The sequence below is a fragment of the Pistacia vera genome, unplaced genomic scaffold, assembly GCF_008641045.1.
Source record: "Pistacia vera cultivar Batoury unplaced genomic scaffold, PisVer_v2 Contig478, whole genome shotgun sequence".
NCBI lineage: Eukaryota > Viridiplantae > Streptophyta > Magnoliopsida > Sapindales > Anacardiaceae > Pistacia > Pistacia vera.
In genome coordinates this window covers 431,434-456,565 of record NW_022196310.1, presented here as the reverse complement: position 1 = coordinate 456,565, position 25,132 = coordinate 431,434, and the positions used below count along the sequence as shown (strand labels likewise).

Below are 25,132 nucleotides of genomic sequence, written 5' to 3'. Positions count from 1 at the left end.
TAAATGATGAACATGTCTCGTTGGGAGATGTTTGATATTTTTGCCAAGTTGAAGCATATAGAATTGTATTGGTATAAATTTTTCATGCTTTGGTTAATTTCTACCTAATGCAGTCGAGTTGTATGCTTATACAATTGTTTTATTTTTTGTATTTTCATCATTGATTGTGTAGGATAGGAATTCGTGATAATGACGTTAATGTATATGGCATTTTGGATATGCATTTCTTTTCAGATTTGAATTTTATGTCTTCGGGTAGTCTAGATTACATATACATATACATTGAAAAGAGTTGTAGACATATGTATAAACAAAAGACAAATCTATTTAAAACAAAGACAGCTTTATTTATAACAAACTACAATATTTATTAACACATCCGCTCAAATCAATCTATTTATAAACAAAAGGGAAAAATTCTTCATCATGGTGCAGGGGGTGGAGGTTGACTAAGGATGAGAGGCTGTTGAGAAGTTCTTTATCATGTTGAAAATCTTTGTCATGCGGTCTCCAATGATGTCAACTATTTCTTCAATTCTTGATGCAAACGTGTTGAAATCACTTTGCAGTTCTTGCATTTGCCTCTCAGTACGTGAAAAACGCTCTTCTTGAAACTTTTCCATCCGCACAAATCTGCTTTCTATTTCCTGTAAAGTATGAGAACCCATATCTTCTACATTCTCAGATGGTCCAGGTTCAGTACCTGTTCTTCTTCTTTTGCGCACATAGACTTGTCCTTCAGTAACCCCTTCTTGAATACTGACACCTTCTTGAACCGTTGCATCTCCCGATTTCATCCCTAATAAGATACCATTGTCCTACCACATTCTTTTTAATCAACCCATTCATTCAATGTCACATCCCCCAACATTAGTTGTAGAAAACGTAATCTTATTTTTTGCATCATCAGGGGTGATCTCATATTCAACTTCTCACATATTAACGTAACCAGCATCCCCCAATATATTTCTCCTTTCTCTGTAGGGATCTCTCCCAACTTCTTAATCATAACTTTGCTGAATTAACTTGCCTCCCTGCTACTGCGTGCTTCCATGAACAATAAATCCTTAACCGTCACATTTCCATTTGTCTCTTTCCTACCATTAAATGTGAAGTCAAGTATCTGTGAAATACTCTCATAGCGGGATTCTGTAACTTTGTAGATTTACACCTATGTGGATGGTAAGTCCCTATTCCGGAAACATCAATCCAAGCTTGTTGGAATCCCAGTTTCTGGTACGTTTTCCAAACCTTCACAATCAAATCCTATCCAGGTTGCTAAATCTTGGGGTGTCACTACAAAGTTCTAATTCTTTAATTTAAAGAACATTGTATACGCCTGAAACTCATCACTGTCTGTCTCTACAACTTCCAAACTACAAAAAACTCATATATCAAATGCCTATATCCATCATATCTCATACTGACTAAACGGTCCATGTCAAATGATTAATCCAACCATTGATTTCATCACCTAAACCTAAACTTGTTAGAAGTCCTAAATCCAACTTCCAAGGCAAATATCTCTTTTCGACATGTCCTCGTATTATTTTTTATGTCGCCAGTCTCGAAATTGAAGTGCAGATGAGGATGTGCCTTCCTGAGGAACGGTTGTATTTTTTGCCCTCACCATTTTCTTCTTTCCTCTAAAACCTGTATACATTAAAAATCGTCATCATAATCTGCCAAAGACACATAGCCAAATTAAACCTGTTGTTCACACAAAATCCATGTGGATGAATACCAGAAGCTTACTACTGGAAATGAAAGTATTGTTTGATCTTCTGGATTGATGAACAGTCGTAAAATTATGTACAGCATTCTAAAAAATATGTTTTCTTGGTTCTCTGAACAGGATTATGTGAAAACATACAACTAGGATGAATCTTAAATTATTATAACAATCACACACAGTTTGCTTCCGAATTATCCATTTATTAGCTCCGACAGTTATTCTGTGTGCAAATAGATAAGGATTGAATACAGTATATTCATCATTTTACAATTGGCTGTTGATTTTTTTTGTTAAGTTGAATAGTACCTTAGAGATGTCAAACACACAGCTCAAAAGTGGGCTACCAACATTTCCTTGCTAGAATAAAAATAAAGCAATATGAATAATATTCAAACAGTTAGATAGGTTTAGATGATTTTTGATATGTAGATATTCTTTCATATCTCTTTACTTTTTTTATTCCCATTATAGTAGGCAGCCAGAATTATTGAAGCTAAGAAGAAAAATTAGTCATCAAGGGGTAAACATGCAGTTTCAACTGGTACAGGGGCTGAGTGTGGTGACTGCTGAGACTTATGAGGGATTTGATTCATAAAGGGGTATAACATGCAGCCAGAATTATTGAAGCTAACATGTAGTTTCAACTAGTCATCAATTTTTCAACTAGTCATCAGTTTCATGTAGATCAATGAGCTGTGTAGTCAAGGGAAATTCAAGGGGATGCAATGCGCATTTTTGAGGAACAAAACAAAAGGGTATCCCTATAAAAAAATCGACCTACATGAATTTAATGGATGGACTAATCAAAAAGCAAAAAAGCATTTCAAAAGCTGACGAAGTAGCTAATCTCTCTGGCATCAAATGAGAGCAGTTTGACATAGATTCACTGCTATTGAACACAAAAGGTAAGTTTTTTTTTTCCAGAAGTTGTTTTATTTACTAAAGATCCTGCCAGCTTGCAATTCCCCTTTTGTGTGATGCTGTTTGTGGCATTTCATAACCCGTAGACATCAAACAGCATAAAACATTCTCATCAACAATCAGCATTATGAATATCAATACAACCAACAAAAGACAGCTTCATTCACCCATCTACAACCTCCAAAAGCAAAATCCTTCTCACATGTAGCTCAAAATATCACCAGAACTCAATATTACATCCACCAATAATCAAGCAAACATTCTCCGTACAACTTAAAACAAAACCCAAACACCATACTCAATTAATCCATCAGGTTGACCTAACAAATTAAACCATTCTCACCATGTACATTAAGATCGGCAAAACTCACAAGAACCGCAAGATAATGAATGTGGCCTCCACACCTTATCTACTGATTATTTTTCATAGAAAGGAAATGAGAAATCAACACATTGAAGCACGGATACTGGAAGTCTATGGCTTGTTTCCATATCGTGTATTCTTATCCTTGTTTTCGAATCAAATTTGTCTAAATTGTGCTTAAAATCAATTTATACATAGCCTAAAACCAATTTTTCTTTCACGGTAGTTTACACAAACCAGCATGTAAAATAAACTTCATTATCTTTATCAATAGCAGAACACTTCTATTCATAATCACACAAACCAGTCCCACCAAATTGACTGGATTTTATCTCATCAACTCAACTCCATTCAACACATTCATCCAACAAAAAAAAAAATTTCAAAAAAAACTTGAAAAAGGAAAGTGTTGAATTACCAGACGAAGAAGAAGCGCAGAACAGGAGTCCAGAAGAAAAACACCGCGAAGATGAAAAGAGAGCAGTAACGCAGATGAAGACGAGAAGATGGTAATGGCTGCCTGGGTGTTAAAAAATTTTGAAACTTCCCCAAATGTTTAACCTAAAACGCGAAATTTTTTTTTTTTAATTTTTAATACAATTATGGACGGCCGTCCATAAGGGTTGGACGGCCGTCCTTTACAAAAGGGACGACCGTCCAACCCTTATGGACGCCATCCATAACGAATGACGGGCGTCCATTCAGTATGGACGCCCGTCCACAATTAATGGAGCGCCGTCACAATTAATGGACGGCTGTCCACAAGATAGGGACGATCGTCCAGTGTTTAAAAATATTTTTTTTAAGAATTAATTTTGGACGGGCGTCCAAAATTACGGACGCCGGTCCAAAATTAAGGACGGCCGTCCACAATTGGTGGAGGGCGTCCCCATGGAAATTTTTTTTTTTTCATATTTGGGTGAAGGACAGGCGTCCATTATTTGTGGACGCCCGTCCAAAATTAATGGACGGCGGTCCATAATGGATGGACAGCCGTCCCTAAGCTTTTACAAATTTTTTTTTTATTTTAATAGGGACGGGCGTCCATATAATATGGACGCCCGTCCAAAATTAATGGACAGTCGTCCATAATGGATGGACGGCCGTCCCTAAACTTTGACAAACTTTTTTATTTTATTTTAATATGGACGGGCGTCCATATATATGGACAGCCGTCCCTCGCATATGGACGCCCATCCATATTTATGGACGCTCGTCCAAAATTAATGGATGGACAGCTGTCCTAAACTTTTACAAACTTTTTTATTTTATTTTAATAGGGACGGCGTCCATATTATATGGACGCCGTCCCTCGCATATGGACACCTGTCCATATTTGATGGATGGGGTCCATGTGAGTGAACAGTCATCCAAATTTGATGGACGGCCGTTCACTAAAAAAAATTATAAAGAAATGGGAGAACGCGTTCCACGTCGGCCGGTACAAAAATTCGGTGCAAATGTTTCGGTGTCCGTAGTGTTATTGTGGACAGGGCAAAGGAACCTTTAGCAATTGTGCCTGTTTTTGCAGCTTATGAGTGTGCATTTGTGGATTTGCAGGATGGAGAGAGGACAATTTTGTGCCTATTTTTGCAGCTATGGTGTGCATCTGGAAACTGCTCAGTTTTTCAAACCTGATTTGAAATTTGATGTTTCAGTTGTATATCACATTTTCATGTACTGAATTCATGGTTTCTGTTTAAACCATGGAGACTTAATTGATACTGAATTGATGTTAATTATGAATGCTTTCTTTTAAATTATGAAAAATTTCATTTTTAGCCACAACTGAGTATATTGATACTGCTCTGCCAAAACAGGGATAAGTTGGTCACTTGTAACATGAGGGCATAATGTAATTCGCCATAATGATGTGGGTATTTATGTAATTGAATAAGTTGACTAGTGATAAATTAATAAAAAAACTAAGATGTCAAACTTCAAAGGGCATTTTAGTCTTTTCACTATTATAAAACGGAAATCTATAACAGTACAGGACGGAAAGTATCTATTTGTCTTTCTCAAACCTTTTGAGTACCAACTTGTCATTACGAAAATCTTGGGTATGTTTAAGTTGTTCCCCCTACATTTTGCGCTATTTATAAGCCTAATTTCTATCATATTGATTTTATTTTTGTTAGACAAGAGTGCTACGGATCAAATCTAAAAGTTGAGGCCATTGTTTTAAAATCTAACCTGTTATGAGACCCGACAAAGTGATTGGGTCACGAGTTGACCGATCTAATCGGTTGGACCAATGAGTCAGCAACAAAAATATTTTTAAAATTTTAATTAGTCTCTTAAAGTATAGTATATTACAAAAACACCCCTAAAAATTGTAAATTAGTCCCTAAATTTTAATTTATAAATGCCCAACAAAATAATTAATCCTACAATTTTGAAATATTGCAAAGAAAAAAAACCCTAAAAATAACAAGTGGTCCCTATAATTTTGAATATAGCAAAAACCCTCCTGGAACCTAAACCAATCCGAAGAGGTTACCGGTCTAGTCCAGTACGAATTTAAAACAGTGGTCGGACTTGAAAATTGTAAGAATTTTTTTTTTTTTTTTCTAGAAAAGGGCTTAAAAGTATAGAAAAATCTACTTGAAAAACCTTTATGATTATTTGTTTTTTTTTTTTTTTTTTTTAACAAGTTCCTTTTTTTAATTGATTTAGTAAATAACACATCTTATTTACTTTTGTTTCATTTTTATCCGCTTACAAGTTCCATACCATCACTCTAGAAACTCTAATGCTAGGGTTAGAAATTAAATATTAAAAATTACTTTAAACTAACAAATAAATTAATTGATTATATTTTATAAAAATATAATATAATATAATATGTAATTTAAAAAAAAATAGTAAAGATATAATAGTTATTTTAACTTTAAAAAACAATAAATGAAATTTAAAAAAATTAATTTTTTTTTACTCTAGTGCTAGAGTGAAGCCACTCGAGCGTTAGAATAGCTTTTCTTAGCAACTGGAATGAAGAAGGTAAAAGTGGAAAGAAATTAGATGAAAAGTTTTATCTATTAAACTGATTAAGAAGATATTAGATTCCAATTTGAACCTTAAAAAAAGGGGGGGATTTAAGTAATTGTCTCAAGTTTGATTCATGATGTACAGCAATTTGAATAAAAAGCTGAATCCATAGGAGAAAACATGGAAGATTCATTCATACATGAATACAGTGAACTCTAGTTATATATTCCTTAATGAATTTACACTGAAGTTACTCAATTTCATCCCACAACCTACTTTACAAGGAATTTACACAGCCTTACCTGCACTTGCTACTTCCCTCCAAAAAATAAACAAAATCAAAAATTGAAAAAAAAAAAAATGGATGCATTTACGGTGAACAACCAAAATGACCAAAGCCAAGATTTTAAGGGAAGAAATTACCTCTCACCCGTACTACAAACACAAAATTGAGGGTACTAAGCCCGTGCTTCCTTCGATCTTGGAAGCTAAAATCTAAAACATTAACTCCCGATTTTTTGGAAGCAGGGCTTTGAATGTGGCAGATTAATGAGCTAACCCTTCTCTTCCTATGCTTACATTAGACTTGTCAACCATGGAAACATTGTATTGTTGATACACTCTAGCTCGGTTAGCAGCCCACCACTGTTCTGCTTGCTTCTCACTGAATCGCTTTCGACTACATTTGAAGGAATAAACATGCAAAATGTTAATCATCTTAGATACGAAGGATTTGCTAATTCAAAGATAAATTTAACAAGGAAATGTGCTCATTCGATCAGGATCCAACATTAGGTCTGTACCACATACTGAATTACTAGAGATCGGACATAATACCAAGAAACTATGCAATCAGCAAAATGTGCAAAATAAATAAATAGGATGATCAGGGTTCTTTCTATTCTCCGAATCAGCAAAAGTCTGAAAAGGTGCTTGAGAAGGTTAAAAGATGTAAAAAGTTCGGACTTGTTTAGCAAGTAGTTACATTCCTGAAATGCAGAACCTTATTTAATAAAATGCTGCAAATCTCACGTATGATATCATTAAACAAAAACCCTGATCTGCTTTTAGACTTGGGTGGTAAATGATTATGAAATACCTGAAGCGAACACGCTTAAGATCTTTGACACCTCCAGGCAAAGCAACAAGGGTGATATAGACACCAGCCTCATCTTGCTCAACCCATTCATCACCCTGAGTGGGTTCAGCCTTTGTTGTTCTGTTCTTGTTCCTTGTTGCTTCAAAATTTGACAATTCAGTTTGACTTGATGTATGACTATCACCAATGTCCGATCCATTGGAAATGACCAAGCTGTTTGAACCATTTGAAATTGCTCCCTGGAGAGTCATGGGACTGCTCAATTGCTCTAAGACTGCAGAAGAAACATCCCAAGGAGGAGTTGGGCTAGAATAAGAGAAAGAAGGTGAATTGCTGTTTCGTGTCGCTCCAACGGGTAACCTTTCAGCCATGTCCTTCAACTATAAATATCAGATGAGCGAGTTAAACTAGCAATTATCTTTTAATTACATAAAGAAGTTATAAAATATAGAATTATCTGGCATAAAAACAAGTAAATAGGTACTAAAACCCATGAAAGGCTGTGATTAAGGGAGCGACGAAATAAAGCATTATGCATGTTAACATACACATTCATTAATATTATATTTATTAACACAAATGATGATTCTAAAACTGCAAGGAATCACACAGACATACAGATGATGAAGATTGACTTTCTTGTTATATTACAACTGCAGAAGCTCACACAATGCATTAATCAGTTGGTGGAACTTTCTGAAATTTCCTGAATGTGAGTAAAATACAAAGTAACGAAGCCTTGCAGCTTTATCTTGTTATGCCTACAAGTTTTCCAGAGTCCTATCTAAATACCTTGATCATTGGCATATAGAAGTTACTTGGGTATCTACGGAAGTTGGGATAAGTTTTCTTTCTCAATGGTTACATCAAATGATAAACTATGGTAGCAAGAAAGCTGTAATCAAGGGTATTAGTAGAAGGCATTGACGACAAACTCAAGCTGTGAGAAAACCAAACTGTCCCTTTAAAGGAATTACTGTTTCATGACTTCTACTCTTTTACAACAAAAATTTAATTAGTTTACATGCTTATTTCATAACTTTTAGGCTTTCAGTCCTTTCATGAATTATTTTCACCATGAGAAGTAACAAGAGAAATAAACTGAATGAAGTCAATGCACAGAAGATGATTTTGAGAATCCAACAATAGGAACAACAAAAGCAGTCAGCCTGATTTATCTTGGATTGAAAACACTTCAAAACTTTGCTTGACTTTGGAGGGAGATAACTAAAATGCAGGCACACCCTGAGAAACTCTAGACTTATAAAATAAGAACAAACAAGTAAACATTGGTCTCTGTCGTTGGATTGTAGATTACTCTTAGCAAGTTAATTCAACTTTAGGCTTCACTAATCGAATCACTCTCCTCCTCCCAGAAAGAAACCCTCCTAGAGTTTGTAAGTAGAATTTATAAAAGTTCTAGTTTCATCTTATCAACTATTTAACTTACCTGAGCAGTAAGCGACTTAATCACTTCTTTTGCTGCTTTGCATTTTGCAGTCTCTTCTCCAGCCACTGCAATAGCCTCCTTTAGCTGTTTTGTTGTTCTTTCCAGCTCAATTTCTTGAAGTTGTGCTTTACGAGTAAGTTCTTCCACCTACATAGCAGCGGAAATTAGTTTAACACACAAATTTAGCACCTCATGCATGGTGCTCTCCAAAGAAAAACTCATGGTCTTTGAGAACGAGAAATTAGCACACTCCACTTAACCTTACTACAATATAGGGTTTGCATGCTACAAACTTATTGTCCATGATAAGTGAGCGTGTTAAGTAACTAAATAGATTATAAAGATAATCCACAAACCTGAGCCCTCAATTTAACAACTTCTTCACTCAGACCATCATTCGTCATTTTAGCATTGTCTACAATAATTCTTGGCGATGCAAGACCTGAAAGAGTTGGGGTTGGTGTTGTGGCACGGGGTGGACTTGATCGTCTTGAGGTAGGTGATGTTGCTCGAGACATAATTCTTGATCCAGGAAGAGAAGCTGAAAAAAACTTCTTAGTTGACCCAAATACTAGATTAGAAGATTTAGAGTTACTAAGTGCATTGCTCTGTGAAACTCCATTTGGAAGGGGCAAAATCCGTGTGCGATTAAAGTCTGGTTTCTTGTTTCTTTTGGATGATCCACCCTCCACTTCTTTAAAAGGTTCCAGAGAAGAATTCCTTCCAATTTGAGCATGAGATCTTGAAACCAAATTTTCATTCTTTTCAGCAACTTCATTTAATCCCTTATTCATACTTCCTCTTCTACTAAGTGCAGAATGAGATGAAGAGTTGATTTCAGAAGCTTTTGCAAGTTTACTGAAACAAATATCACAAACACGATAAGGTTTGTTGGGATTAGGTGCCATGGAAGCCCTGAGAGACTTCTTACTACTACATGAATGACAATATACAAGTCCACAATTATAACAATTGTGCCGCTTCCTTTTAAAATTGAACAGAAGGCGGCATCCTGAACACATTGATTGGTCAACACCAGAGACCCACTTATGAAGACATATTGCTGCAGTAAAATTAGTTCCACAAACAATACTTTTGACTTGTTTGTCTCTCAAAGCTTCAACCAATGATGGGGAATTTCTATCTTCAGTATCCCCATGACCCAATCGACCATTTGCACCTTTTCCCCAAGTGTAAACTTCAGTTCTTGAGGTTAAGACTGCAACATGATAAGCACCACAAGCTATTTCTTCAACGAAATTCTTCATAAGCTTCCCATCGACACGAGAAGGGAGCTTCCCATCAGCCTTAGGATCACCTAGCTGACCATAAACCGGGCTTCCCATCATGTACACATGGCCTGTAGTTGTCAATGCAGCAGTAAGGCTATGTCCACAGGCAACTTGACAAAAGTTGGGTTCAACAAGAGCAGCGACACAAGTTGGCACCAGTCTAGCTTCTTTGTCACCATGCCCGAGACAACCTTTATCTCCATCTCCCCATGTAAAAAGCTTTCCTGAAGAACAGTTGCTGGAACTTGAAGACCCAACCATTACCTCAACAACAGCAGCAGTGTGCCAAACACCACAAGCTGCTCGCACAGTCCGAAGGCCCTTAAGGGACTCCACTTCCCTTGGTATGGATACACTTCTACGATCCCCATGTCCTAAAACACCAAATGTTCCATCACCAAAAGTAAACAATTGCCCTGCAGAGGTTACAACAGCTGTGTGCCATGGTCCACAAGAAACTGATGAGACATGTATTCCCTCTAGAGGTCCATTTAACTTCTTGGGAACCCATAGACTTGCCTCATTGCCATGGCCAAGGAGCCCAAAATTGCAAGTGCTACCACCCCATGTGTACATATCACCAGATAGGGTAACAGCACAAGAATGGTACTCCCCACATGCCACAAGTTCAACATTGATATTTTTAAGAGAATCTATAAGCTTTGGGTGTGAGACATCTGAGTCTACACCATGTCCAAGTCTGCCTCCAAGTTCCTCCCCCCAAGAGAAAACCTCCCCTTGCTTTGATACTAGAGCAGCATGTCGCCCACCACAAGCTATATTCTGAACATCCAATACTACTGCAGATTCCAAAGCCTTGGGAACAAGAGAATCCATCTTAATACCAGAAGAACTTCCAGCTCTATTTAAACCCCCACCCAATATTCCATCTCCAGTGCCTTCCCCCCAAATGAAAACATCTCCTAAAGAGTCACCATCATCGTGACCAGAGCCTTGACTTGACGAGCTAACAGCACTAGATAAACTAACTCTAAAAGCATCCCCAGTCATTCCCTTTAAGCGAACAGTTCTTCCATCAGAACCTCCAGATGAGAAAGAATTAACAGATCCACAACCTGATTCTGAAGGAAATAAAACCTTGGGAGGCACATCGTATAATATTGCATCAGATAATGCTTTCTCTAAACCCACTTTAGGAGGACTTTCATATGGTGTATGCAGACGTAGGGGATCCAACCCATCCTGTATCAGCAGCAGGAAAATGCTCTCACTAAATATAAAGAAACTTTAGTATGGCAAAAAGAAAAAAGGAGCGAAAAAGAACACCTTCTGAGAACTGCCACCACTACCAAATGGAGAGCTCAAAGGAGAACTCCTCTGAGTGTGAGCTCTGGGACTATTAGCTCCAGATGAAATTCCATCACTTCTGGATTCTGCTCTGCCTCTTCGTTGATGGCTGCGAGATATTACTGCTTTGAGACCAGTAAACCAAACTTCAGCTTCATCTTTATCCTTGCAAATCTAGTATATTAAATAAAGGAAAAATCATTATACAAGCACAAAGAATGAAATCTATAAAAATCAGACACAGCATAAGTTTAGTGAGGAGAAATGCTGAGCGGATTTTCATAAAATGGAGAATAGTTACCAAATCTAAGGATCTATCATTATAGATAAGAGAAAATGACTGATATTCTTTCTCAGGCCGAGGATACCTCTGAAATATGGGCTGCCACAAGAAAAATCAAGATTGATAAGCACATCATCATAGCACTATAAAATTTTAAAATTGCACCATATAAGAAGACCAGAATCAGAATCATTTGTAATAATATGATAGGAACCCACTCCAATAACTCAACAATTGGGCTGGGTCATGGGTCTTTCATGAGCTTGGATAGAACTCTCCTTGAAAAACCGGCTTGCCAAGGGAGGGTGCCCAAGCCTTTATAACCCACATGCCTACCATTTTCCCTCTCAATGTGAGATCCTAACATTCCCCTACGGTTCGAGACGCAACACCCTCGTTGGTCTTCTTTCTAAAAAGTGCTCGCCCTCATCGGCTACCCCGCCCTCATTGGCCTTTACTGCCCTCCCTTCAGGTTTTACTTTGCCTAGAAGACTGACAGGCCCTAGAACCCTATCAGCAACTCTCCTTCTTGGCCCCTTTGGGGGCCCACTGGGCCCTGTTGTGCAGGCTCCACGTCGGCCTCTTTACCCCTTGGGTGACTTTGCGGATCCCCTTTCCTTGGGGTAACAACCCGGGCCCAAGGTCAGCCTGCCACGCGTGCATAAGATCATGCTCTGATACCAATTGATAGGAACCCACTCCAATAACTCAACAATTGAGTTGGGCCATGGGTCTTTCATGAGCTTGGATAGAACTCTCCTTGGAAATCTGGCTTGCCAAGGGAGGGTGCTCAAGCCTTTTATAACCCACATGCCCACCATTTTCCCTCTCAATGTGGGATCCTAATATAATATAATTTTATAAACAACTATTTCAGTGTGCATTGAAGATAGCTCAAGTAGACATCAGAAACAGATTATTTGAAGCATCAAATATAGCACACCAAAGAGAAGTCATTAAGTAGAAGATAAAAATTTACAACATAAGTAAAGCTGACCGTTAATTGTATTTTTCAGTTTTAATCTGCATAAGCAGCATAAAAAGTAGTCATCATATCATACAAAGTTGATATCTAAAATTGACACTGACACGTGAAATAACAATAAGCCTCAGCATCAATACTTTATTGAATTAGATTCTTCAGATATTGATACGAAAGAAAAAAAAATGGCCATAAGGTCGAGTGAAAAAAATCAAAAGTTGCTACAATAACATTAAGTAAAACAATATGCAGAAGACATTTCAAAGCTCTCATTTTGAGTGAGTCACTCAGCAATAGGAAGAACTATTCATAGCTAAATTGAGTGGAAAGCAGGGATGGAGTACTGTGAAGGAATCTAAACTCTTTTTTAATAGCCAAAGATGTTAAAACCATTAACCATCTGAAAACCAGATTAGTTCATACAAGTGATATTACCAAAAGTTAAACTCTATGAAAGATATGTAACTTTTATGTTCACCAAAGCTACCAAATGCATTGATTGTTCCTCTCATTCAAAAGTAGCTGTCAACAAAATATGGCTCACACAAGAGGCATAGGAGACCAGAATCCATATAAACTTACTGTGCGCTGACCAGGTATAATTCTGGAGACATGGCTTAGTTTAAGGTGTTTCTCTTCTTTGCCTGAGATCCATATCAGAACAGATTCATCCTGAACATAGCAAAAGCAAATAAGATACAGCACAGAAAACTTTAACACATATAACTTACATCACAAGTGCCAAAATAAAAGCAATTGCATGCCCCCATCTGATATTACTCATTAACATAAAAGTATTAAATGCCTTAAACCATTCATGAAAAAGGGGGAGTTTTGAAGTTTGGAAAAACTTATATTAGAATATTTAGAACTTACAAGACTTGTCATATATAGAGAATACAACATCACTTGCACACACATGCAGTCATCCGTACAGATAGACACACACACATGCAGTCATCCGTACAGATAGACACACACACATACATGCATCCACACAAGATGATCCTAGAAACTTTGACAGAAAATGTGCTACTATCTTCCACAAATGGAAGATCCATAGACCAGGACAGGTAGCAAATAATTTTTAAAGGCCAATCTAGAGGTCCAAATAGCATGTTCACAAATAAGGCCTTGCACAAAATATGGCAATTCTTCTATGTTTTTTCTTTCATTCTAGTATTCTTCTGTGTGATTACAATAAATATCAGTGTCAATTTTCACATTTCTTGCTCAATTTTTAACCTCTAAAGAAGCAGAAGTTGTAGACAAGGGTATCTCGCATCCAATCAAGCTTTGCACCAGGACATGACAGAATAATCACCTAAAGATCAAAGGGAAACCCAGCAGCTAACTGAAAACTCCCGCAAAGATTTCTCCAAGTTCCATATGGCTATAGGTTCACCTACGAATCATTAAAGTGCCTTGTAGAGTGATAATTGCATAATCAAGAAGGCCTTGGCATGAAAATTATTTTGGCTTTCATAGCCCAAAAATCACTTGGTGTGTGCACAGGGTTAGAAATGGGGGAAAACTACCAAAACCTAAAACCTTGCTAATTAAGAAACCTGTGAGCCTCTAATGTTCTAGGTAGGTAGCTCCAAGAGGATTTAAACCTCAAACCCTTGCCATAAACTTGATCCTTTTTCAGCCGGCAGCCTTTGAATTCCTTTATTTTCAGAATTCGGAATCCTTTCTTTCAAGTACAATTTTAATATCCACAGATGGAAGACATGTTAAGTGTAGATGCAAGGCTTTTATTTCTTTTCTTATTTCACTTATTTTTTTATTTCCTTATTTCAATAGGTTCTGGGTTTCTTTCAGTTAGAGCTTGGCCACTATAAACAGGACTTATGTTTGTTTTGAGACATAAACTTGTTTGACTTGAAATTATGATATTATATTGATTACAAAGAGGTTGTTCAACAAAGTTTTTCTTTGCTCTTCAATACCACATTTGGTGAGACCACCAAACAATATGCAGATTAAAGCCATCACATCAATCCTTATATATGTATATACTTTCCAGAGTAAAACAGCAAAACCAATCAATAAGCTTATCTGAAATTTATGCAATGATCTACATAATATGGATGCACCAACAACATTTTGATATACAATGTGCTAAAAATCCTATAGAAAGATGAACATAAAACTACGTAATTCTTTTGATAGGACTAATACAGTATACATAATCTGATTTTTGTTTGATTGGCTGTCATATTAGAAATTAAGACAAGTAAAATTAAACTCATGAAACTCCAATATACTCAGTCTTACATTGGCCAGTCTGAAGGGACAAAACTTTGGCTTCCCTCTACGCCCATACTTTAGCAAATGTGCCCCTTTTTTAAGAGCAGTGATGGCCTGTTGAAAAATGATGAGTCATCAAACAAACTAAGCACAGTACAAACTGACTTTTAGAAGGAAAAGAAAAACAAATATTGTTATATATACGATAAGAAGCATTTATACTTAATACAAAGAAATTACAAGATTGTAGGCAAAAAAAGGAAAACAACCCAACTAAATGAATATCAGACATTTATATGTAAAGAAGTCTTTCAAATAAACAAGTAATAGAAAAACATTTAAAGATGAAAAGACTTTTAGTTATCATTTCCTAAAATAATATTTGCACATTATGTTTACGAGAGACGGGAATACTAAAAGTTGAACGTGATATAATACACTGTACCAAAAAATAGAATTACTCATCACCCAATCATTTGATTAAAATTTGCTTCCAACATAATTACTTTTCAAAGAGATGTCCAATTTACTGTAAACTTTATTAGTCTAGTTCTAATGTATCTTTTATCTACTTAAAATCAAGTCTTAATTAGCAATGATGTTACTAAAACCCTTTACTTAAATGGTATTAGAGAAAGGCATGGACCATCTGTTTCATGTGCTTCCCCTTCTAGGCAGTACTGCCATATGCTCCCAATATCTGTCTCAAGACATCATATATGGATTAAAATGTTTCAGTTCTACAAATCTACTCTGAAGTTGAGATACCTCACATTGAATCTATTGAAGTCTTAGTTAGATAGTAGCTCAAGATTCTCATCTTCAAAATTTGCTAAATATACACTTCTATTCTTCCTCCTAAGACAGATTTCTAACACCAATCCTAATTCAAGTAACCTCTGGCATAAAATCTACTGCCTGGTTATCTTTCATCTGAAGGCAATTACCATAAAAATTCATTCTTTTTCACTCAACCATTAATGAATAGCAATATGATTCTAAGCTTATTCTACACACAAGCCACAGATACACAAGAAAATACTGGTAACATAAAACACAGCACTAAAAAACATAGAGTTGTGACCAAGCAGGTTTACATCTTGAGGCTCTTTGCCATTTCCAAACAAAAAAAGAGAAAAAGCACCATGAACTTTCACCAGACATATTTATCACTTCAAATCCAACCCAATTATCAAAACCATCACTTCCACTTACAATTCTCGACCATAACCTTTGCAAAAACAGCTAAAACACAGGATACAACCAATAAAAAATAAATAACAAAAGATAATTCTTACTGAACATAGCAAAAACACTCTAACACTAACAAGCACTTGGGCAATCAACTTTAGATCTCTCTCCTAAACATAAATCTCAAATTAACTCAATCAATAACACAAAACGCAACTTGCCCACGGTAGTTAACAATCCCACATTGTAAAAAACAATTAATCAACTACAGTGGAAACTAAATTAACATTCAAAATAACAAATTACTTCTCAAACATCACAAAGTCAACAACATAACAGAACATCTAAAGCAACAAACTACAGATTAGCAACACTACTGAAACTAAAAGTGTTCGTTCCAGTAACCTTACCTCGAACACCAAAACTCAACTTCAAAGCAACATAGAACTAAATAAAAGAACAAAAACAAAGAAATTACCAACTCAATGTCCCTCTCCACCGTCGCCGCCGCAGTTGCCGCCGACGCCGACGCCGACGCAGCCATCAAACCCTAAAATATCAAACAAAAACATACAGCGGATTGAAACTCCACATTTCTAAAGACTTACTGATTCAGTGGTTTCAGTTTCGAAATCAATGCTCTTGAATCGAGAAAAACAAAGAGGAGTGACAGCTGGAGCAACAGGACAAGAGTAAAAAGGTTAAAATGTGTGATGTGGTCGAAGAAGAATCTTTGCGGAGTGTTTGGTTCGAGGGAAAGAGAAGGAAACTGAGGGAAAGTGAGATGAATATTATTTTATATTATTTATTTTTATTTAAATTTTTTGAAAATTTGAAATTAATAATAGTTAGTAAAGCAGTGAAGAGAGAATCTACAGAGAAAAGTGATTGAAAATGATTGATTCTGTTTCTGTCACGAAATGTGTAGGGTTTAGTTTTGTTTGGACTTTGTTTAGTCAATGGGTTGACTTTCACTGTTCCCATTGGTCTTTTCACCAATCAGTTCACGCCACGCTAGCAAATGAACTGTGACAGCTGTGGCCGCTCTTTGTTTTGTAGTAATTTTTTTTTCATTTCCCAATATTCAGGAATTTTTATTTTAAAGCATTATCATCTAGTTGAAAGTCTTGAAATAATTAGGCTGGGTTTGATAGGCTTTTTATAATAGCATTCAATAATAGAATAGTATTTAATAAAATAAGATAGGATTCTAAGAATGTATTCTGAAAAATATTTTTTGAAAATATTTAGGGGTGCGTTTGGTATATTATTTTTACCTATATTTTCAATCCTATTCCTGAAATATTGTTTGATACATTATTTGAGAAATATTAGTATATATTTTTTAATTACTTTTAGACCCTTTGAGTTTATTAATTTCATTAAATACCCAAAAAAATTTAAAAATTAAAAAAAATACCCGCACCCACCCATACTTGCCAGATTCTGGCAACCACCATCGATGGTTGCCAAAATCTATCACAACGATGAATTAACGATCGGAACTGGCCGTTAATTTACCGATCTGGCCTTTAGTGACAGCCAAAGATATGGTCGTCTTGGTCATCGTTGATCGACAACGACGGCCATATCTTTGGTTGTCGCTGACTGCCAGATCTGGACTTTTGCTGCTGTTGACGGCCAGATCTGGTCTTTTCCGGCCAGATCATGGTGGATCTGGCCGGAAAATGCCATATCGACGCCCTATCCGCCAGATCCGACCGGTTTGCGTCATAACTCCATTTTTAGGCCAAATTTCGATGGTGGTTGCCAGAATCCGGCACTGTGGTGGGTGGGGGTGTTTTTGTCATTTTACAAAATTTTTATATATTATGGTGTTTAGTTAAATTAGCAAACCTAGGGGTTTTTTTGTAAATTTTTAAATTTTACCTCGTAATACTCTCATATTTAACTACCCAATATTATTCTCAAAATCCTATCCAAAATAATAAAACAAACGGACCCTAGATTCTTTTCTAATCTCCTATATTTGTTAATTTAACTAAACACCCCCCACAATAAAAGTTTATAAATTAACAAAAACACCCTCACCCACCCAACTATTGTCAACAGCTAGCCACCAGTGTTGGAAGGTGGATGGAAGTCATTGGAATGGCGCACGACCAGTTGGATCTAGTTGGTAGTGCGTCAATCTAGCATTTTTGGTCCGATTACAGCCAAGATATGGCTATCGTTGATGGCCAGATCCATGGTGGATCTAGCCAGAAATGGACAAATCAGCCCACAGCCGGTTAGATCCAGCCGATCGTGTGTCGCTACAGTGGCTACTAGCGGGTAACAGTGGCTTGGGTGGGTGGGGGTGTTTTTATTAATTTATAAACATTTATTAAAAATAAAAATAATTGTTAAATGTTTTGAATTGAATATAATAAGATTGGATTTTTAGTTGAATAAAAAAGTTAATTATTTTATTGGATTGAATAGGATGGTGAAAAAAAAGGCTTCCAAACAAAGCCTTAATTTCCCGTGAGGTTTGGACAGGGATGGGCGTTTGATCCTCCCTATCGGGGACCCTTCTCGCTCCACCCCGAACAGGACGAGAATTCCCCAAACAATAATGCTACAGACATCGAAGGTTTACACCGAATTTTTGCACTGACAAACGTGTCATCTGAATCAGACGTAGCACACTAACAAGTATTCCGCGAATGAATAGTCATCCATCAAATATGGACAAGTGTCCATGATTATTGAATGACCGTTCATTTTAAATGGACTCCCGTTCATACGAAAATAACAATGAACTCCCGTCCATCTTGAATGGACACTCGTCCATAGTTTAAATTATAAAATTATAAAACAGTAGTAGTGAATGTCTGTCCATATTCAATGGACGGGCATCCCTATTTTATGGACGCCCGTCCATAAAATGCACCATCAAATTCACTCTTGGAATCTTTATTTTTGAGAGATTGTAGAGTCAGATGTCGGTTGACCACATATCTCACCAACACCACATTTGTTTTTTTTTCCATAATCCATAAAAACATGGAGGTTCATTATTTTTTAAAGTAAAAAAGGAACTACCAAATTGATAAACACAATAATATAAATTAACAACTACTAGTTTTGTGGTCACAAGATTTTAGCCACGTGATGGGTTACTTAGAGGTCTTATATTTGAATTTCATAAAGTGATCACCTAGCCTATTGCGGCTTATAGGATATTTAATGGACCATAAGAATTAGTTGTGAGACTTGTAGAGTGTTCAATATATCCCAGGATTAGTTAAGGTGTGCATAAGCTGAACTGGACATCCCAATTATTAAATAAAAAATATATATATTAACTTCATTTGTCCAATTATTGGATTATAATAATCAAATTATAAAATATAAGTTTTTAAGAAAATAGTATTGATTTAAGCATTAGAGGAAGAACAATTGGGTCTACAATTAGTCAAAGTAAGACTTTTGTTTTTCAAATTGTCTTCATTTAACCAGATTTCAAGGAATTGCGTCACCCCAAAACAATTTTTATCTTGAATTTTTTTTTTGATGGTGCATTGTATATGAACGCTCATCCATATAAGATGGACGCGCATCTATTATTTTATTTTTAAAATTTTATGGACGGGCATCCATATAAGGTGGGCGCCCATCCATAATAAATAGACTCCCGTCCATATTATATGAACGAGAGTCAATTGTTAGTTTCATGGACGCTCGTCCATTTGTGATGAGCAGTCGTCAATAAAATATGGATAAGCGTCCATAATTGTTTGACGACCATTCATTCACGGAAGAGGTGTGTTGCCTCCAACGTGGCCACGTCTAACTAGATGCCACGTATGTTGGTACAAAAATTCGATGCAAATCATGGGTGTCTATAGCATTATCGTTCCCCAAAATAGTCAAGCGGGTTGGGGACGAGGGGTAGGCAATTCCCTAATCTCGAAGACGAGGTAGAGATGGGGTGGGCCCCATTCATCTCTGCCTCGTGTAGCCCTACCCTGTAGTCTGTACATTTATTTAAAACTTTATATCTTTTTTCTTTATTAGATTGTATATAAAGTTAGTATTCGATGATTTAAGAATTAAGATTTTAAGTCAATGTATCAAAATTGGTGATTGTTAAATTTATTATTATATATTTTAATTATGAAATAAAAATAACCTAAGATGAAATGTTATGAATTTATACTCTTAGGGGCCGTTTGGATCGGTGGTAAATAAGATAACAGGGGTAATCTTCGATTATTTTGCAAGATTCATGTGTTTGGTTTGTAAGTAATAAAATATTATGGTAATCTTTTATTGCAAATAGTGTTTACTGTTGGTAATTTGGGGGGGTAATCTTATTACCTTGTTATGGGGTGTTATTAAAACATTACCAGGATAATATGATTTTTCTATCCATTTTGCCCTTAATTAAAAACCATTTCGAACACAATTGCTCTCAAATGTCTACCAAATAACAATTATCCAGCTCCCATATATTTGAGAAATTAGTTAAAACACTTCAGGCACAAAAAAATTTAAAAGTTAACAAAATATCCCCAGTCACCCAAAACATCGTCGGTTGTGACTCACCACCATCGGTCGCTAGCGTCAGTCGTCATAATAGTGCACAACCGCGGGATATGGCCGGTCATGCGTCGGTAAAGCCTTTTCTAACCATGGATCACAAATCCATGGCCAAAAATGGCCAGATTTGGTATTTCTATGGTTGTTTCACGACCAAAGATGTGGCAGTGAAACAGCCACGGATCTGGCCATGAAAAGACCAGATCTTTGGCCGTGAAATGGCCATAGATCTGGTTATGGATTTGTGATCCATGGCCATTTCCGACTTTATCGGCACACGATCGACCATATACAGCTAGTGGTGCACCATTCCGTCGATTGTCAGTGGCGGCCGGCGGTGGTGATTGGCTGCTGGTAGTGGCTTAGGGTGGGTGGGGGTGATTTTACTACAAATTAAAGTTTTATATGGCTGAGATGTTTTAGAAAAATTTCAAATGTAAGGGGTTAAAAAATGATTCAAAAAAATAATAATAAAAAATACTATTATATTAATATTTAAAAAGGAGGGCAATTTAGTAATCTATATAACATACTCACTCATTTATCGTCTCAACCAAACATATTATTCATCAATTTATTCAAACCAAACAAACACATTTTCTAAACATTTCTAGTAATCTTCAAGGTGATATTTCTTTTTGTTAATATACATAGCCCTATAATAAAATATTATATGATTCAAACACCCCCTTAGGGTGCGTTTGTTTCACGGAATTCTTAGAATTATCACTAAGATAGATTACCTTGAAGATTAATGGGAGAATGTTAGTCTAATATGTTTGATTAGATTGGTGAGTATAAATAATTAATATGTTTTGTTGGGAGGAATAAAATATTATCGAAGGGTTTTTAATGAATTGCCCTTTCTTGTTAATATTATTATTATTATTATTTTGAACATTTTTTAACTCTCTAGATTTGAGAATTTAGCTAAAACACCCCAACAACAAAAAAGTTTAAAATTTAACAAAATACACCTAGTCACTCAATATTATCGAGGGGTCTGGACCCGCGGTTCAACCAATACCCGAGTAAAAAATATAGGGTACGGGTCTATTACATTGGACCCTTTTTTTGGATCCGTACCCAATCTTAGGGGTGAGCGGTTCCGAGTACCCTTCATTTTCCGGGGGAACCGGAACTAGAACCGCATAGTACAAGTTCCCAAAAAAAGAAACTAGAACCGGAACTGCACAGTGCAGGTTCTTCAATTCAAGGCACCGGAACCTAAAATGCAGGTTCCAGTTCCTTTCCGGGGTACCCTGTAAAAAAGCAAGTACCCCCTATTAGTTTAAAAAATGACAAAAATGTATTCAAAGTTTACAAATACACCCCTAACAAATATACTATTTGGGTTTAGGGTTTAATTATAATGTAATATTATAATTAATTAAATTGTTAATCATTTAATTAAGTATTGTAATATTGTATATAATACAATGTTATAATTAATTAAGTAATCATACCATAAATTTATAATGTAATGTTATAATTAATAAAATTCTAATCATTTAATTAAGTATTGTGTAAATTAGTAAATTAATTACTAATGTTTATAATATAATGTCATAATCAATTAAGTCATCATTTAATTATGTAATGTTATATTAATTATATGATCATACTATAATAGTATAATGTAATGTTGTAACGAATTAAGTAATCATACTATAAATCTATATTTAATATTATAACTAATTAAATTTCAAATCATTTAATTATATACTAATGTTTATAATGGAATGTTATAATTGATTAAGTAATCATATTATAAATATAAGGTAATGTTATAATTAATTAATTTTTAATCGTTTAATTAAATAATATAATAATATAGTAAATTACTAATGCTTATAAGGTAATGTTATAAATTCATAACTAATTATGTAATCATTTAACTATGTAATGCTATAATTGAGTAAGTGATCATAATATAATGTAATATCATAATGTTGTAATTTAATTCAGTAATTATTTAACTATAATGTAATGCTTAATTAATGTTTAAATGAATGTTTATAAAGAATGGTATTAGTTAATTTTTAATCATTTAATTAAGTATTGTGTTAATGTTTATGTAGAAATTAGTATTACTAATGTTTAAAACATAATATCATAACTCATAATCTTAAGTAATCATTTAATTATGTAATTTATAATTAATTATGTGATCTACTAATGTAATGTTATAGTGAATTAAGTAATTAGATTATAGATATTTACGTGTATTATAATTAATTAAATTTTAATCATTTAATTAAGTAATATAATAATAATAATGTAGTAAATTATTAAGTTTATAATGCGATGTTATAATTTAAACTAATTAAATAACATTTAACTATGTAATCTATAATTATTAAGTGATCATAATATAATGTAATGTAATAATGTTATAATTAAAAGTAATTTTAACTATAATGTAATTTTAATTAATTAAATTTCTAATCATTTATTAAGTAATCATTTGTTTATAATGTAATGTTATAATTAATGTTTTATATAATGTCATAATCAATTAATAATCATTTAATTATGTAATATTATAATTAATTATGTAATCAATTATCTACTATAATGAAATAGTGAAATGTTTAATGAATTAGTAACATACTATAAGTCTTTAATATAATATTATAATTAATTTGTTTAAATAGAATATTTAATTAATTAAGTAATCAGTTAATTAATGTAATGTTACAATTAATTACATAATCGACTATAATTTAAATGTAATGTTGTAATTATTAAATTTCTAATCATTTATAAGTATTATGCTAATGTTTATGTAGTAATTAGTAATAGTAATATTTATAATAATGTTATAATCAATTAATAATCATTTAATTATATAGTTATAATATATATAATCATACTATAATGTAATGTATAGTAAATTATTATGTAATCATACTAAAATGTTTATATATATTATAATTATTATATTTTTAATCATTTAATTAAGTTTATTAATATTTATAATAAAATGTTTATATTGACTAAGTAATTATACTATAACTATAATGTAATACTATAATAATTAAATTTCTAATTATTTAATTAAGTAATATACTAAATGTTATAACTCTAAGTCATTAATTAAGTAGTAATCAATTAATGTAATGCTATAATTAATTATACTATAAATCAATTAAGTAATGTTATAAAATTATAATTAATTAAGTAATCATTTAACTATAATGTAATGTTATAATTGATTAAGTATGATATTTAACTAGTAATTAAATTTATTAATGTTTATCAATTTATCATATATAATTAATTAATTACTAATTTATTATAGATATACTTAGAACTTGATAATTGAAGTAAATAACTAAATATATTATTACTCAATCAAATATACTATTTTATTCAAAAATAATTCTTTTAATAACATTAAAAATGTAAAACACTTTTAATTGGATCATAATTCCAATTATTCACTTAATTAATCAAAACTTCAATATTAATGGATTATAATATATTGAAGCTTTTAGTATAGCGTAATTTATATGTAATAAGTATAATTGTATTCGTATATTTATTTAATTAGGTTATTCTAAAAATTTAACTTTTTTCTATTTTAAATTTTTTTATATGTAAAATAATAGAAACGCTCCATTATTCATATTTCACAAATATTTTATTATAGTCCAGGTTCCAAATAGGTTCCAAAACAAGTTCTAAAACAGGTTCCAAACAGGTTTCAAAACAGGTTCTAAACAGGTTCCAAAAATCGATTCCAAACTGGGTACCCCCTATAGGTTCCAAACAAGGTACCCTTTTTACAGGTTCCGGTTCTGGTTCTAGTTCCTCCATACACAAGAATCGGAACCGGAACCGTACAGTATCGGTTCCAAAAAATTGGAACCAGAACCTACCCGCACAGTACCAATTTCGGGTAGGTTCCGGTTTCGGTTCTGGTTCTACCCCCCGGTTCCGGTTCTACCCGCTACCCGTGCTCACCCCTACCCAGTCTGGCCCATTTTGCCAACAAGTGTACTCGTGGGTGCATGCCAACACGGCCCACAATTTGTTTGGAACAGCACAAAAATTTCATATCATGCCATGGCCCGTGGGCTATGTGGGCCATGTCGTGGGCTTAGGATTTGGCACATCGGCCGAAACAGCACAACCTAGGAATTTAAAAAAAAAAAAAAGTTTTAAATTTTTTGAGAAAAGCCTATACGGCACGTGGGCCGACCCATGAAGGTACAGCACGGCACAGCCCACCGTGCCATGGGTTGTGCCGTGGGCCTTGAGTTTTGGTTGTTTAGCATGGCACGACATGGCCTATGGCACGGTGGGCCATGAAAATTTTGACCCGGCACGGCCAACCACTACTTCTAGCAAGTGCTCGTTTATTTTTTTAAAAAAAAAACCCTAATATCTAAATTGAAATCCCTAACTTATCTTGACATTTCCTCTCTCACATTGTCAAACAGTGTCGCCGTCCACTGACGACATTTCCTCTCTCACGCTAACCCAACTCTCATCTCTCACATTATCACACAATCACAACGTTTTTGTCCACCGTCGACATCTCCTTTCTCACACTCACAAAACTCTCGTCTTTCACATTGTCATACAGTCACACTGTCGTCGTCCACCGTTGACATCTCCTCTCTCACACTCATGCAACTCTCGTCTTTCACATTGTCACACAATCACACTGTCGACATCTCCTCTCTCACACTCACTAGCTGCCGCTT

General features: G+C 34.7%; 1 protein-coding gene across 2 annotated transcripts; it reads right to left on the bottom strand.

Moving 5' to 3' along the window:
* Window positions 1–6,144: 6,144 nt before the first annotated feature.
* Window positions 6,145–16,660, bottom strand: LOC116146479 (PH, RCC1 and FYVE domains-containing protein 1-like). Of its 2 annotated transcripts, none has more exons than XM_031431891.1 (9): window positions 16,348–16,660; window positions 14,706–14,792; window positions 13,008–13,097; window positions 11,462–11,542; window positions 11,140–11,334; window positions 8,917–11,055; window positions 8,561–8,707; window positions 7,111–7,490; window positions 6,145–6,690 (listed from the first exon to the last, which is right to left on the bottom strand). In XM_031431891.1, exons 1-9 carry the CDS (start codon window positions 16,411–16,413, stop codon window positions 6,558–6,560), a joined length of 3,318 nt encoding a protein of 1,105 aa, XP_031287751.1. In that variant the 5' UTR covers window positions 16,414–16,660; the 3' UTR covers window positions 6,145–6,557. The 2 variants fall into 2 exon arrangements, with proteins under 2 accessions (XP_031287751.1, XP_031287752.1); XM_031431892.1 differs by lacking the exon at window positions 6,145–6,690 and adding an exon at window positions 6,722–7,000.
* Window positions 16,661–25,132: the final 8,472 nt, after the last annotated feature.